The 18,235-nt window shown below is 39.2% G+C and overlaps 1 protein-coding gene across 1 annotated transcript in view; it reads right to left on the bottom strand.

Moving 5' to 3' along the window:
- The window catches only part of LOC103120922 (multiple C2 and transmembrane domain-containing protein 1), a 355,114-nt gene that overhangs the window by 106,055 nt on the left and 230,824 nt on the right, over positions 1 to 18,235 (bottom strand). The window contains exon 3 of the mRNA XM_060201181.1: positions 3,898 to 4,040. Within this exon, the coding sequence (XP_060057164.1) occupies positions 3,898 to 4,040 (143 nt within the window). The remainder of the gene's footprint in view (positions 1 to 3,897; positions 4,041 to 18,235) is intronic.

Raw genomic sequence — 18,235 nt, forward strand, 5'->3', positions numbered from 1 at the left:
CACGTGTGGAGTGACAACCCTTCAGCTTCATTACTCGGGTGAGACCTTTCCTTTTATAGTACACTCTAATTTCATCTCAGGTAGTTCACTTTCTAACAAAGTCCCATAACCTAGACATATACCAGTTTCTGTGAGAGAGAGCGTATGTGCACACGTATCCATAAACTACTGCAAAATATATACCTGAAAGCAGCATTACACTAGAGTTTGCAGTGAGTACCTCCCCAACACTTCCTCTCCACTATTCCAATCTTGGGATCCATGTTTGCTCAACAAATTGATTGGCTTTGTATGTTAACTCTCTTTTCAATCACCAGGTTCCAGATGCCACCAGGATGCTGGCTAGGCTTCCCTGGATTGAGGACCCCACCAATGTGTCCTGGAGCTCAGCTTCCCCAGAGACACACCTTACTAGGGAAAGAGAGAGGCAGACTGGGAGTATGGACCGACCAGTCAACACCCATGTTCAGCAGGGAAGCAATTACAGAAGCCAGACCTTCTACCTTCTGCAACCCTCAACGACCCTGGGTCCATGCTCCCAGAGGGCTAGAGAATGGGAAGGCTATCATGGGAGAGGGTGGGTTATGGGGATTGGGTGGTGGGAATTGTGTGGAGTTGTACCCCTCCTACCTTATGCCTTTGTTCACTAATCCTTTCTTAAATTAAAAATTTAAATAAATAAAAAAAAAAAAAAAAAATTTATAGTACAAAAATTGAGAGTGGGAAGGAACACAGAGGGGGGTAGAGGGAAAGAAAGAGAGAGAGAGACTTGTAACACTGCTTCACTACTTGTGAGGGTCCCCTTCCCCCCACAGGTACCAAGTAGGCCTTGAACTTGGGTCTGTACTCATGGTAACATGTCTTGCCTACTGAGTGTGGCACGACTCAGATCCAACATAATTGTTCTCTTGCATAACTCAGTGAATAGTTATTTTTGCTTTTATGTTTCTCAGATAAGAAATCAAAAGCTTAAGAAGTCTATGTAACTTGTCCCCAAGTTCCAGGGTTAGGTATAGATACAGATTGAGTTATATCACATTTCATAAACAAGAATGTTGAAATATAACACACGTAACTTGAACAACCACTCTAGGTCAAGTTCAGTTCATAGAGGACCAATTTAGTTGTGGTCCTTGCTTTTCTGGATTCTCTAATCCATGTGCAGAAACAAACATTAGGTGACATTAGACAGATGCTTGGGAATACTGACATCTCTCTTTATTCTCAGATACCTCTCTTTATTTCTTTTAAACAATTTCTTTAAACTTTTTTTTTAGATAGAGACAGTCAGAAATTGAGAGTAAGGAGGACATAGAGAGGGAGAGGCAGTGAGACATCTGCAGCACTCCTTCACCACTTGTGAAGCTTTCCCCCTATAGGAGTAGACTGGGGGCTTGAACCTGGGTCTTTGAACATTAACATGTGCACTCAACCAGGTGCACCACCACCTGGACCCTCTTTATTTTTTAACATTTACTTTTTTAGTAACACAAAGAAAGAGAAAGAGAAAATCATAGCACCACTCTGGCATATGTGGTACCAGTCATCAAACTCTGAATCTCATGCTGGCTAGTTTAGGTAACTAAACCAATTAAGGTTTTGCTCTAATCAACAGACTTATTTCTCATTCCATTAAATTTCCTACCAATAAATTTTCACTAGAAAATACATCAGTTCAAACACTTTTGATGACAAGTAGTATAGAACACATCTCCCCCTGATTTCAACATCAGTAGGAATTTATTAGCTGAAGTGACTCAGATAGTCATAGAAAAATTAGGACTTTCAGAAGAGTGTTGATTTGACAGAGTTCCAATGACTCGCATTTTTCATTGATTTATTGAGAAAGCGTCTGGCACTGTGGCATATACTATTCTAAGCTTGGAAATTCAATGGTAAAAAAATTCAGTCTTTGAATTCTTGGAAGTTACATATAGGAAGGATGCAGATAATTAACAGACAAACGATGGATAATACTAAGTGCCCTGGAGAAAAACATCATAGGCCATGAGAGTGATAGGAACAACTATTTACATAAAGCACTTAGAAGGATAAGGAGAGAGTGTAGATTTGAACGGAGTAAGGAGGTATAATGGGAATAAAAAGAGAAGTATTCAAACAACATAATGTGAGACGGAAGAGTCTACTAAGTATGTCCACAACTTTTTTTTTTTAATCTGTCGATAAATTTTTGAGAGTAGCACAAAAGCTACAAAAGTTTATGTGGAACCAGAAAATATCTAGAATAGTCAAAGCAGTCTTGAGAAAAAAAGAACAGAACTGGAGACATTGCATTCCTAGATGGGGGCCATTGTAATCGAAACTGCCTGATATTAGTTAGACACATTGACTAGTGGAATAGAATTGAGAGCCCAGAAATAAGCTCCTACACCCAGGCACATCTAATTTTTGACAAAGGGGCCCAAGCTATTAAATGGAGAGAGTCTCTTCAACAGATGGCGTTGGGTTAACTGGGTGTAAATGTGCAGAAAAACGAATTGGAAACACTACATTACACCGCACACAAAAGTAAACTCCAAATGGATCAAGGACTTGAATGTTAGAACTTATCAAATAATTAGAGGGAAATATTGACAGGACACTTTTTCATCTCAGTTTTATAGGCATTTTCAGTGCCTCAAATCCAACTGCAAGTAGCCAAAATAAAAACTCTGACTTCATATATAATGCATATGTCTATACATTCTTCTACTGTCAAACTTAGTTTTGCTCCATTTTACATAAAAAGATAGCTCACTGATTCTATTGCATTGTTTTCCTCTAATCAATATGCATTGAAGATAGTTGCTTCTGTAAATAGGAATCCGTATCAACAACATGACTTCTAGTTGACAGAAAGTTATCAAGTATACACTTAAGATTCTACTTTTATTAATTTTATAAGTTGCTCCGATATAACTTTTAAAACCTTGATTTTTTCCCCCTTTCTATGAATGAATTTTCAGAACATAGGAAACAAAAAGAATATCAGATTCTAATGTCAGGAGCCATAAATTTAAGGAAAGTCTAGTATGGACAAGGAATTGTGGTTGCAACCTTTTCCTTACATTCTCCTTTCTAAGAGACTAGATCAATAAGAGGAAAAGCTCTCTTATTAAGTTAAAGGTAACTTCATAAACACAGAATACATTCTACCCTATGACCTTTAATCTCTCATCTTCCAAATAAGGCATGTTGTCTGCAACCAGGAGTAGTAGATACTCCTGATATACTTCTTAAACAGAAAGACGGAGACAATACACATGTATAAGTTCTATGCAAGATTTCTTTAACTACATCCCCCATGGTCACTAACTCAGTCATCTGCACCATTCAAGAGAAGGACTTCATAAAACCCTCCTAGATGACTGGTAATTCAAGTTTTCTAAGGAAAAGTGCTCCGACTAGCTCATCCTCTTCTTCTCACTTCTATGGAACTATCATAAGATTAGAGTTGATAAGCCAGAGAGAGAAGGATGAATATGAGATGATCTCATTTATGGGCAGAACTTAGAAACATGAACAGAAAGGAGAAACAAAGCAAAACTTGGGCCTGGTTTGGTGTATTGTATCAAAGCAAAGGACTCTGGGGAAGGACAGGGAGAGAGGTGGGGGGGATGGGGGCTTTTCAGGTCTTGGTACATGATGATGGATCTAATTTTGGGTGAGGGTGCAGACACCTATCCTGGTGAGACAGGAAGTTTTACCCATGTGCCAACAACTGTATTATATACCATTAATCTCCCACTAAAAGATAAAGAAAAAAAGATGACAGTTGTGCATAGCAGATAATACTTTTAGGGCAGTATCTCACCAGATGAGAGAAGCATGATACAAATTATTCAATAGGGACTTCTGTGTCCAACTGCACTAGGGAAAAATGAATCAGTGACTTACCTTTATATACAGTGGCTCCCTAAGATGATCAATAAGAATGCAGGCTCTCTCTTCCCATATTGGATTGAGGTTCTTATGTATTATTTTGCTTCTAAAAACTTCTTTTCCCCCAATTTTAAACTTCACATATGGATCACTTGTCCCTGATTAAAAAAAAAGAGAGATATATCAGTTTAACAATGCCTTTCAATCCAAGCAAGAGAAAAGTTTACATAAATATAAGTAGTCAAAGAAGTAAATTAAGTGGTGCTTATCACACAGGGAAATATGGGTTAAGTCCCCCCCACACAAAATTTTTCCTTAAATAATTAAAGTAATAGTAAACCACTATTATACTCATATTTTATACATTCAAATTGCAATTCTATGCTGGTATTAAAATAAACAATTGTATGCGATGCTTGTAAACTTGGGGTCTAAATTATAGAGACTCATATGACATTTTCCTTGTCATTATCTGCTTGACTATAAACATAATTATTAAGATCTTGGCTAGTTTAGCAGGCTTTAGATATCCACGCTGTTAAGCTTGCATGTGAGTTTATTAGGTTTATAACAGGCGAGTTTCCCGTTGGGCTTCAGTTTCATCCTTAGACTCATTCAGCAATTTCAATTTCCAAATTTTCGGAAAGGATAGAAGTCTCAGTGGAACAGAAGTATGTGTATGTGAGGGGGGGGAGACAAATGTTTATTGAATAACCAGCACATGCCAGATTGTCTCTCATTACCTCCCTAGATATCTATGATGATAAAGAAAATCATATTGTTAATTAAGATAGTTATACCCCTTTCCCATATTAGGGAGCTACTCTCTTCCCTGATCCAGCTTTCTGGTCCTTTTCCAGCCATGACATCATCTCCCCAGACAATAATTAGGATCCACCTGTATATCAGATTTCAGGCTCAGGCAAAAACCAAACCAAAACAAAAAACCCACGAAAAACACTAGTATAGCCACAGGCCCTTTGGAATATAACTAAAATATGCCTACTAGCTATCTACAAAATGGAGACCTCCACCCTCCCACCCCCCCAACTCTTCATCTGCACTATTCCAGCCTTTGGGTCCATGATTGGTCAACAATTTCTTTGGCTTTGTATGTTAACTCTCTTTTCAGCCACCAGGTTCCAGATGCTAGCAGGATGCTGACCAGACTTCCCTAGACAGACGACCCCACCACCAATGTGCCTTGGAGCTCTGCTTCCTCAGAGCCCTAAGGAAAGAGAGAGACAGGTTGGGAGTACGGATTGAACTGTCAATGCCCATGTTCAGCGGAGAAGCAATTACAGAAGCCAGAACTTCAACCTTCTGCAACCCACAATGATCTCGGGTCCATACTCCCAGAGGGTTAAAAAATAGGAAAGCTATCAGTAGAGGGGTTGGTATATTGATGTATGGTGGTGGGAATTGTGTGAAGTTGTACCCCTCTTATCCCATCGTTTTTTCAATGTTTCCTTTTTATAAATAAAAAATTTAAAAATAAATAAATAAATAAAGATGTTCATGTATATACCTTTAGCAAGAGATAGTGTTAGAATTCCAAAAACTTCTACTAGATTTTATGTCTGTGCTTTTTCTACCACACGGGCAAGAGGGAAGGCTCTTTTTTAAAATTAATTTATTTATAAAATAAAAAATAGGGTGGACCAGGAGGCGGCGCAGTGGATAAAGCACTAGACTCTCAAGCAATCCTGAGTTCAATCCCCGGCAGCACATGTACCAGAGTGATGCCTGGTTCTTTCTCTCTCTCCTATCTTTTTTATTAATAAATAAATAAAACCTTTATAAAATAGGGAAGGCAATATATATTACATATACATTATACAATGTAATAGCTGGGTTGATGAATGAAGCCATCTGCCTCTCTTTTTCATCAGAGCACTGCTCAGCTCTGGTTTATAGTGGTACAGGGGATTGAACCTGGGACCTTGGAGCCTAAGGCATGAGGGTCTGTTTACATACCCATTACGCTATCTCCTTCAGCCTGCATGAAACCATTTTTGACCTAATGAACTGACTATGCATGAAGACCTGGAGATGAGCCCCCAACTAGGACATGGGAGCACCAGTTAAAGGGGGAGTGTCATGCATGGGGGAGCAGTGCTGTAGTGTCTTTCTCTCTCCAACCTTTACTTTAATAACAAACAAACAAAAATTGAATCTACAGGGAGTGGTTGAATCCTCCAGGCACAAATCCCCAGAGACAGCCCTGGCAGCACAATAAATAAATAAACAAGCAAACAAACAAATAAAAACTAAAATAAGAAAAGGAACAAAGAAAGAGAAAAGAAAGCTAATGATTGTTTAGCGGCCATACATAAAAACGAACCTTGACAAGCAACTTATAGTAGTTTACAAACCTGTACATTTATTATTTTCTTAATTACCACCATGTCCATGTGAGTTAACTACTGTCACTTGTCTGCATGTTACAGATGAGCAGACTAGGAACATGCTCTACTCAGTGATTTGCTTCAGGTAGGACTGCAATCTGTAAACTAGCCTAGCAGATGATTTTTTTTTTCTGGTGCATTTAACATAAAAACACAGACAGGGATGCCAACCTCCTGCGAGGGGCTGTGCTCTCCTCTCACTCTGACCATTGGCCTTAGAGCTCCCCACCCACTGGTCCAATAAAAGCCTCTGCAGCAGCTGAAAAAAAAAATTCACTCATTTCAGAGTGTAAGAATCATCTATTTCTTTGTTCCAAAAAGACCAATATGAGTATGTTTCCAAAAAATAAAAATAGTTTCAAGAAACTTGACCTTGTTACCAAGGCAGTCAGCAAGTAGAGTACATTCCTTCTGCCAGGTTTGATGTCGAGTATTGCATATGATAGAGTAACATTCTGGTTTCTGCCTTTGTCTCTTTCTATTAAGACAAACTTTTTTTTTAAAGAAGTGTCATTTTTCTGAAGTTTCTGATATTAATATTTCACTCTAACAGCTTAACCACCATATAAAAAAACTAATGTAATTTCTACTAATTTATCACAGAAGCTAGATCTTTTTGAGAAGCAATATGTTTCTTACTTCTTCCTAGAAACATTTTCCTCAACTGCTGTATATAGGTCAGCTTTCAAAATCCCCTCAAAGTTAGATACAACCAATTCCTAAGATTCTGCTGTCTGGTCTTCTAAATTTTATAATAGCAGAACTCAAAACTACAAAAAGAAAACTAGGTCACTCTACCTAATATTTATCAAATATTTTATCATTATATGATAGTAAATCTATAAAGTGTGTACTCTTGTTATTTTAATTTTAAAGCTGAAGAAACTATAGCAGGAGACAGGTAAGTAAATACCCCAAAGTCATACAGTTAGGATTCTAGGACTTGAACTTGTTACACTAGGCCTCCTACAAGTAGAACACACTTCATACTAGGTGCCACACCTGTGGAACCATTTGAAGCAGTAATCTGAAGAAGTACAAATTCCACTAGCAAAATCCAGTTTATAAATTAAATTAGGATAGATTTTTGAGTCTGTGACAGGTACAAAGGTCTCAGAGTTTGTGTAAGTAAGAAAGAAAAAGGTTCTTTTTAGGTCTTCTGAAGAAATAGTATGATGAGAAAGTATTTTATAAACCGAGGGACCTAGATTGGAAGTGATAAACATGTTAGCTTATTTCACAGTCCTAAGTACAGGAAAGACAGAGGCAGGCACACAGGTGGGGTACACCATCTTCTAGTCCCCACTTCACACTGACAACACAGGGTCAGGTTGGCTACATTGCTCTTTCCAACCATCACTTAGAAGCTCTCTGGAACTATTAATAACATTCACTAATATTTAATAGTCAAAATTCTTAAAGAATTTCCAATTGTTTCCAAAATCTTAACTGTCAGACATTAAGTATTTTTAAGAGTCCTTTATGCAGACATATACTGCTTAATGACATAGTATGTTCTGAGAAATGCATCACATAATATACTTACACAAACCAAATGGGGACAGCCTACCTTTTTAGGCCACATAGGGAGACCACTGCCCTATAGGCACCATTGTTCATGCTATGCAGTACACAGCTATAACTCAAACCCTTCAATTTGTTATACCAAAATCCAGAATTAAAACCATTGCTCTCTTTTTTTTTTAATTTAATTTTTTGTTTATTTGTTCATTAGATAGAGATAGCCAGAAATTAAGATGGAAGGAGGAGACAGAGAGGGATAGAGACAGAGAGACACCTGCAGCACTGCTTCAACACTCTCGAAACTTTCCCCGAATAGGTGGGGACTGGGGGCTCAAACCGGAAGTCCTTGCACATTATAGTGCGCGTGCTTAACTAGGTACACCACCACCCATCCCCCGGCTCTTTTAACTCAATTTCAGTTATAGATGTTTCCAAAAGTTATTACCTGGTGGTACTGACAGATTTATTTTTTAAAAGGTACATGGTTAAAAATATTTGGAAAACATCAGTCTTTCTCTATCTCTGTGTCTCTTACCTCTCCTACTAGGGCTACTGCCAGGGCTCTTTGCCTGCACAGCAAACCCACTGCTCTGGGTTACCACTTTTTTTTTCCTTTTCTCTTCTTTATTTCTTTCTATCTTTCTTTCTTTCCTTCTCCCTCTCTTTCCCTCTTTATTTAAAAACAATTTAAATAATCTTTGTTCATTTGCTAGAGACATCCAGAAAGAGGAAGGAAAGGGGGATACAGAGAGGGAAGGAGAGAGACAGAGAGACACCTGCAGCCCTGCTTCACCACTCCTGAAACTTGCCTCGAGTTCCTGCAGGTGGGGACTGGGGGCCTGAATCTAGGTCCTTGTGCATTGTAATACGTGTCGCTCAACCAGGCGCACCACCGCTGGGCTCCTCTTTTTGACTTTATTTATTTAATTTTTTTATACAGAAAGAAATAGAGAGGCAAGGGAGGCGTAGAGAGGGAGAGCAGAAGAGACACATGCTTGTGAAGCTTACCCCTGCAGGTGAGAACTAGAGGAACCCACATCCTTGTGCACGGGGACGTGTGTGCACTACTGATTATACTACCACCTGGCCCTGCAAAATGTTAGCTTAGGACAAAGTTGAATATCACATATATTATTACAGCTCACAGGTAAGGAAGTTTCCCTGCTTTGGAGGTCCTTTTATTTTAAAAAAGCCTTTCCAAGGCACTTCAAGTCATGTTACCATGACAAAAATTCCAGTGAATAGGAATCACTAACATATAGTTAAGCTTTAATAAAGATAAAATTAAAAAAAAATCACTGGGGGTCGAGTGGTAGCACACTGGGTTAAGCGCACATAATGCAAAGCTCAAGGACCAACACAATGATACCAGTTCGAGCCCCCGGCCCCCCACCTGCAGGGAGGTCACTTCTCAAGCAGTGAAGCACGTCTGCAGGTGTGTCTTTCTCTCCCCCTTCTCTGTCTTCCCCTCCTCTCTCAAATTCTCTCTGTCCTATCCAACATCAACAACAGCAGCAACAAGAACACCAAGGAGTTCCAGCGATAACCCTGGAGGCAGCAAAACAACAACAAAAACTACCTGCTGGGGCCTAGGAGGTGGTGCAGTAGATAAAGTGTTATACAGTCAGGTAGCCGATGTCTGGTAGCACAGGTGCCCCTTCCTTCTTTCTCTCCCACTAATAAGTAAAAAAAATCTTTACAAAAATAGAACAACGATAAAGACATAGTACAGTTGCTCAGGCAGAAAAGCAAAGGAATTACATGCCTGCCAGTTCTGGTTCATCCCTGTGCCACAAGTACTAAAATGATTCTCTAGCTTATAATTCTCTTCATCTCTCTCCCTCATGAGAAATTTTCTTTATGTCTCATATTAATTAATTAATTTATTATTTTAAAAAAATATTTATTTTATTTATTCCCTTTTGTTGCCCTTGTTGTTTTATTGTTGTAGTTATTACTGTTGTTGTCATTGTTGGATAGGACAGAGAGAAATGGAGAGAGGAGGGGAAGACAGAGAGGGGGAGAGAAAGATAGACACCTGCAGACCTGCTTCACCGCCTGTGAAGCGACTCCCCTGCAGGTGGGGAGCCGGGGTTCGAACCAGGATCCTTATGCCGGTCCTTGTGCTTTGCACCACCTGCGCTTAACCCGCTGCGCTACAGCCCGACTCCCTAATTTATTTTTTAAAAGATTTATTTTGTTCCTTTAAACAACTCTATGTACCTGTGCTATCATATTGCAATAGAACATCTCACCACAAGGTGGCACTAACTACCATCAAATTTTGGGAGGTCTGCTTATAAATATTCTGGAAAATGTTTATATTTAGTAGTTGAACCATAACGTTCATTAAAACAGTTTTATGGTAAGAATAAAGTAAAAAAAAATGGGGAGGAAGAAATTTGTGAACAAGAAACATGAAGAAACAAGTAGGATTCAGACTCTGAGTATAAAGTTACTAAGGAAATAGTATCTAATTAGACTTAGATACCCTCCTCACCTACTTCCTATTACACTTCTCTCGCTCACTCCAGAGCTAACCTTATCAAAGCAAGGACTGCAAAAGGTGAATAAGGGCAAGAGACTGACATACGTTAATGATGACTCTTTAGTCACTATCATGCCACCTCATCAGCTGGGGCCCTATTCAGGAAGTCCTGAGATGCCCAAACAGACATGATGGGCCTAGACCTCAAATAAATCCCTCTCTCCATTGTTACAGGTCATCTCTATCAGGAAAAACAAAATAGACCCCTTTGTCCTTGCCCTCAACTTGGATCAATAACCATAGAGAATGTTCTATCCTCCGAAGAGGCTGGACAACATACTCTATGCTACACCTGAGGAAGATGGGTCAACACTGGGGCAGCTTGGAATGTTCCTACTCATGACCACAGAATGTGAGCTCAGATCTACAGGGATGCAGAGGGCACATAGGCTCCTAAGCTGAATATGGGCCCCAGACCAAATCAAATAGATGGGGTTTATAGTCAACATTATTTATACCCCTTTCCCATAATAGGGAGCTACTCTCTTCCCTGATCCAGCTTTCTGTTCCTTTTCCAGTCATGACATCATCTCCCCAGACAATAACTTGGATCCACTTGCATATCAGATTTCAGGCTAGGGGAAAAACAACAACAACAACAACAACAGCAACAACAACAACAAAAAACCTAGTATAGCCACAGGCCCTTTGGAATATAACTGAAATATGCCTACTAGCTATCTACAAAATGGAGGACCCTCCAACTCTTCATCTGCACTATTCCAGCCTTTAGGGCCATGACTGGTCAATAATTTGTTTGGCTTTGTATGCTAACTCTCTCTTCAGCCACCAGGTTCCAGATGCTAGCATGAAGCCGACTAGACTTCCCTGGACAGATGACCTCACCAATGTGTCCTGGTGCTCATATTCCCCATAGCCCCACCCTACTAGGGAAAGAGAGAGGCAGGCTGAGAGTATGCATTGACCAGTCAATGCCCATGTTCAGCGGAGAAGCAGTTACAGAGGCCAGACCTTCTACCTTCTGCATCCCACAATGACCTTGGGTCCATATTCCCAGAGGGATAAAGAATAGGAAAGCTATCAGGGGAGGGGATGGGATAAGGAGATCTGGTGGTGGGAATTGTGTGGAGTTGTACCCCTCTTATGCTATGATCTTGTCAATGTTTCCTTTTCATAAATAAAAAAAATTAAAAAAGATTCAGACTCTAGTGTTCATATATATCAATATATATATCACTCCATCACCAGCACTAAATTCAGAATTTATTTTAAAATATTAAGTATTTTATCCTGTAATTATAGTATCCATTCTTTAAATATTCTAGAGTATTCCAGTCACAGGAGATACCAATTATATATGTCTAAACCCTTAGGATCAAATTCTTAAAACAAAACAAAACGAAGCAGAAAGGAAGAGAATAATTAGGTGGTTTGTAGAATGCTTTCTCATGTAGTTTAGAAATTCATGTCTCCACTGCTCTTATATATATTTATTTATTTATTCATTGATTCATTCATTTATTTTTGAGTCGGTATACTAATGGGCACTGACTGCCACACTGTATGTGGTTTTAAGTCTTCAAAAGAATTTAAATCCAGCACAGAACTAACCTGTCTGTATGGGCCTATCTTTGTGCAGCAATGAACAAAACATACACAAGATGGCAGCCTTGCTTCCCTTAAAACATTTCAAGGTATTTAAGAGGAAAGGAGCCTTGTAATAAATATCTTTTGGCTTTTTCACTCTCAAAAATGAACTTCTGGCTCCAAAGTTTATATCACTCTTATTCTATGCCTATGATTTAATGAAACACAACCAGCTGTTCCTGTTTTCAGGACCTATAACTATGTACTATTGCAAAACTTTAATTATAAAAATAATGCCAAATTAAAGTTAACTTCAGAACTGCAGGAGGTGTGGCCATAGAGTAACAGGGATTGGATTGGCTCTTTCCTCCAAACAACAAATAAATACAAGAGGCCCAAACAGAATTCATACTCTACAACCCCAAGACCTGCAGCTTCAGATGTCAAGTTGCAGATGGACGCTACTGTGACTCCATCCTGACTTAGTGCTCTGTCCAACTAGAGGAAGATAGAAACAGGCTGAGGAAGTGAAGCCACCTGCCAACATCCAAGTCCAGCAGAAAAGTAATTACAGAAGCCAGAACTTCTGCACCTCAAAAACAATTTGGATTTATACTCCCAGTGGGGGTGAGCTGATAGGAGGAAAAGGAAAAGAGGGCTCTGGATTCCAGCTCCATGAGGACCTGCAGAGAGAGGAGGAAAAAGGGAGGAACATTTGGATGTAGTAATAGGGAGGGTCATGAGTGGCCTGGAAGGGAAAAGAGGACAAGAGATGGAAGAAAAGGGGCAATTATGTACAAATGTAGACAGATAGTTGTAGAGAGGATAATTAACCCATGTCTGCAACCTTGGGAGAACCATGATGTTTGCATTGGAGGGATCAGGGATTCAGACCTCTGGTGGTGGGAAAGGTGTGGGAACAGTGTGACATCAATATTAAATCACTAATAAAAAGAAGTAAAAGTTGAGTTTTCCTCCCTCCCTTCCTTCCTTCCTTCCTTCCTACCTTCCTTCCTTCCTTCCTTCCTTTCCTTTTGCCTCCAAGGTGATCAGTGTTCACCTGATCAGTTCAGTGTTGGCACTACAAATCTATTGTTCCTGGTGGCCTTTTTTTTTTTTTTCATTTTATTGGATAGGACAAAGAGAAATGGGAGGGGATTTGGAGATAGAGAGGGAGAAAGAAAGATAAACACCTGCAGATATCCTTCACTGCTTGTATGCAAACAGCCTGCAGGTGGGGAGGTGGTGGTAGGGGGTGGGTGGGGGTGGTCTAGAACCCAGAGCCTAGCACAGATCCTTGCATTTAATACTAAGTGTGCTTAACTTGGTGCACCACTGACAGCCTCCTTAAAATTGAGTTTCTAACTGAAGGGATGAAGAAGAGAAAGAATAAAGAAAAGAAGAGAAGAAAAGAAGAAGAAAGAAGTGAATATAGCAAGTGTGGATAGTTAAAAATAATTAAAATTTAAGCTGAAATTTCCTGAAGGTATCTGATCTTTATTGTAATATTTACAGCAAGAGCATCACTCCACTATATGTGGTCCCAAGGATCAAACCCAGAGCCTCAGGCATGCAAGTACTACACCTTACCAACTGAACTGTCATCCCACTCACAGGCTATTTCTATTGCCCAAGTGCAGCTGAATAGACATCTTTGTATACTAACATCTTTCATAAAATCATGAAGTTCTAAGCATACTAAAAAAAAACAAAAAACCAAAAAAACTCTGATTTACGCTGCAGCTTAGAGCTTCCATGTAGAATTACACAAATAAATAGCTACCCAAAGATTCACTTCTGAAACTCTGGGAGGCTTGGTGTGGCTTATACATTTACTATCTTGTTTTTTTTTCTCTAGGGTTATCACTGGGACTCGGCGCCTGCACTAAAAATCCACTGCTCCTGAAGTCCATTTTTTCCCTTTTGTTTCCCTTGTTGTTGTTGTTGAATAGGACAGAGAGAAATAGAGAGAAGAGGGGAAGCCAGAGAGGGGGAGAGAAAGACAGACGCCTGGAGACCTACTTCACTGCTTGTGAAGCGACCCCCCTGCAGGTGGGGAGCCATGGACTCGAACCTGGATTCTTAGCTGGTCCTTGTGCTTTGCGTCATGTGTGCTTAGCCCGCTGAGCCAAGGCCCAGCCCCACATTTACTATCCTATAAGATAGCAAACAGTATTGCACTCCGCGCTGAGTCTTCTGCCTTTTACCAGCTAGTTACAAGATACACACTAGCAAAAGCACAATAGTTTGTTTAACAGAACAAATGGTGTTTAATTCACTTCTCTTGCCTGATATCTATGGCAAGAACTTCCAATACTATGCTGAATAGTAATGGTGATAGTGGGCAGCTCTAAGTGGGAATGTTTCCAGTTTCTCAACACTGAATATGACACTGACTATATGTTTGCTGTATATAGACTCCACTATGCTAAGGAATTTTCCATCTATTCCTGTTTTTAAAAATGTTTTAAAAATTCTTTTTATTTATTAATGAGAAAGCTAGGAAGAGAAAAGAAGAACCAGACATCATTCTGGTACATGTGCTGCTAAGGATTGAACTAGGGACCTCATGCTTGAGAGTCCAATGCTTTATTCACTGTGCTATCTCCTGGACGATTATTCCTATTTTTTGTAGTGTTTTTTTAAAGTTTTTTTTACATTTATTTTCCCTTTTGCTGTCTTTGCTGTTTTATTGTTGTAGTTATTATTGTTATTCTTAATGTCATCGTTGTTGGATAGGACAGAGAGAAATGGAGAGAGGAGGGTAAGACAGAGAGGGGGAGAGAAAGATAGACACCTGCAGACCTGCTTCACTGCCTGTGAAGTGACTCCCCTGCAGGTGGGGAGCCGGGGGCTCGAACCAGGATCCTTAGGCCAGTCCTTGTGCTTTGCGTCACATGCGCTTAACCCGCTGCGCCACCACCCGACTCCCTTTTTGTAGTGTTTTGATCATTAAGGGATGTCGGATTTTGTCATAGGATTTCTCTGCATCTATTGAGATAATCATGTGGGTTTTGGTTTTTGTTTTATTGATGTGGTGGATCACACTGATTGATTTAAGTCTAGTGAACCAGCCTTGCATCCCTGGGATAAATCCCCCTTGGTTGTAATGTACAATCTATCCCCTTATACCCCCCAACCAGAACTCTCTCTTCCATTCCCTTCTTACAGTGCTTGACTTTGGTGCAGTACACTCTGTCTCCCAAGTTCCACCTATAAATGTGCTTATCTGCTACTCATCCCTCTCTTCCTGACTCATCCCACCCAAAAGGGTTAATCAGATTATAAACAAACTTCTAGTAATGTTGCATTTCCTCAAATTCACAGCTTCTTACTAGCACCCATATACCTCTTCCTCTTTTCATCTCTGCCTCGAATGTTCTTCACAGCTCTAGTTTTCTTTTAGTTCTAAAGTCAACCCACAGTGCTATTTGCACATCTTCCCTCATCCATTTAAAGGACGTTATTATACCCTTCTCTCTGTTGTTCCAAAATGTGAAATAGCGCTTGTCACACTGGGGCTTTTTTGTTTATTTTTGATCCCTAGTGTCTAGCATAGAAGAAATGCTGACTGACTAAAATCAGTCATTTTTAAGTGAACAAATGAGAGAATGTCTTTTTTAAAATTTTTAAATATGTATTATTTATTTTCCCGTTTGTTGCCTTTGTTGTTTATTATTGTTGTCGTTATTGCTGTCATCGTTGTTGGATAGGACAGATAGAAATGGAGAGAGGAGGGGAAGACAGAGAGGGGGAGAGAAAGACAGACACCTGCAAACCTACTTCACCGCTTGTGAAGCGACTCCCCTGCAGGTGGGGAGCCGGGGGCTCAAACCAGGATCCTTATGCCAGTCCTTGTGCTTTGTGCCACATGCGCTTAACCTACTGTGCTACCGCCAGACTCTCTAAGAGAATGTCTTTATCATCACAAAATAACAACAGAAACTGATGACAGAGCCAATATTTATGCTGCATACCCCTTATTTCTCACTATTTCCTTATATTTTTATTCACACTAGATGTGAGGTTGTTCCAATATGACAATGACTATTGAAAAACATTAACACCTGATACAGTATGAAAATTAATTCTAAAAATATTTTAATTTGAATCTCAAATGAAGAAGCTGAATTTTGCAACATTTTGTACTACAAAAGATTGCTCTATCTGTCCTATAATCATAAGCATTTCATCATTGTTACCTTCTCAGAGTGTTGAATCTCTCTCTCTCTCACTAAAATAAAAAGTATATTTGAAAAAGTATCCCATCATATATTTTTTCAATGTACCTTGTAGCCAGGACTAGCACAGACTGGCAATATCAGTGCTTCCTTTCTTCTCAACTATAACACCCAGTTTTGTGTAAATTTAGAAGTGGCCATCTGACTGCATTAGTTTCAAGTCAATATAAGCTCAAAGTCTGATGTATGCAATTTCTAATACCGTCGGGAACCTCCTTTGTGTAACTCTTGCTACTTCCATATCTATAAGTTGAAGATAGAAGACTTTGAGAGCCAAAAGAGAGGTAGGTGGTAAAACAGATTTACAAAAAAAGTGTTCAATCTCTTAACTAACTGTGTGAAAAGGAACTGCACCCCTAACGCTTGATCACTGACCCACACTGTACGCTGACAGCAACAAGATACATGCTTCTAGAATGCTAAATTATTATCTGTTTAGATTAATTTACCTTAATAAGCACAAGTAGTAAACCACGTCATACAATGATTATATTGTTCAGTGAAAACAATACTTTTAAAACAAGATTTAAGAGGCCAGGAAAAGACTCAGTAGACAAAGTTAAAATTATTATTTTTATAAGTTATTTTTATTTGTTAATAATAATAGTTTATAAGATTACAAGACCATAGGTTTTTATTCCATACTGCACCAACCACCAAAGTTCTTAGACTGCACCCTTGTAACAATAACCACTGTACTTTTCATAAAGTCTTAGAGACAGTTCATTTACTTTGCTTTTTTTCTGTTAACTTTTTTTTTTTTTTGTCTCCAGGGTTACTGCTGGGGCTCGGTGCCTGCACTACGAATCCTCTGCTCCTGGAAGCTATTTTTTCTCTTTTGTTGCCCTTGTTGTTTATTGTTGTTGTTGTTACTATTGTTGTTGTTATTGCTGTCCTTGTTGCTGGATAGGACAGAGAGAAATGGAGAGAGGAGGGGAGGACAGAGGAGGGAGAGAAAGACAGACACATGCAGACCTGCTTCACCGCCTGTGAAGCAACTCCCTTGCAGGTGGGGAGCCGGAGGCTTGAACCAGGATCCTTAAGCTTGTCCATGCGCTTTACTCCATGTGTACTTAACCCGCTGCACTACCACCCGGTCCCCTCTGTTTATATGTTTTTTAATGAGAGATTGTTTAAAGGATTTGCTTTCACAAATGAGGAAATATAGAAAAAAGTTTTCCTTTCAAAATCACATTTAAAGAGGATGATTGCAGTTACTGCCGTTTCCCTGTTATTAATGATATTTCGCCAGTTTGTCATATTACTTGATATAGTAAATAGTTATGTGACTTTTATAAGCAAGTAAAAAAGATAAGCAAAGCAAAATGTTAACACCTACAATGTAACTAAAATACTTAAAGAACAATGAAAAAAAAAACCCTTCACCCCTTATGCTAAAAACAGTTAATAAGTGTGCAATGTGACAAGTGACTTCAAAACTTGCAATTATCCTGCTAAAGCATGTTGTCACCAATAGAAGCAAAGACAGCAGATATAGGATTGTAGTAGGTGTTGCAATCCTTGTTCTTATCTTCCACTCAGCATTCTCTTCAACTCTCCAGCAAAAAAAAAAAGTTCATGGCCTGCATTGCTAAGTCTCATAAAACTGCAGAACCAGATGGAAAATTCCTTAAGACAGTGCAGTTCATATACAGAATATCTAACACCATCATCATACTCAGTAGCAAGAAGCTGAAAACATTCCCACTCAGATGAGATACTAGGCAGGGCTGCCCACTAGCACCATTACTATTCAACATAATATTGGAAGTTCTTGCCATAGAAATCAGGCAAGAGAGAAGAACCAAGGGGATACAGATTGGAAGAAGTCAAAGTGTCATTATTTGCAGATGAAAAGGTTATATATATATACCTAGATAATTAAGCCAAAGCTCCTGGGAATTCTCAGGCAATATAGTAAGGTGTCAGGGTATAAAATTAACATACAAAAAATCAGTGGTATTTCTTGAAGCAAACACTGAGTCAGAAGAAGAAGAAATCCAGAAATCAGTCCCGTTCACTATAATTACAAAATCAATAGAATATCTAATAATAAATCTACAAAAGAAGTGAAGATATATATG

This window comes from Erinaceus europaeus, chromosome 11, assembly GCF_950295315.1.
Source record: "Erinaceus europaeus chromosome 11, mEriEur2.1, whole genome shotgun sequence".
Lineage (NCBI taxonomy): Eukaryota > Metazoa > Chordata > Mammalia > Eulipotyphla > Erinaceidae > Erinaceus > Erinaceus europaeus.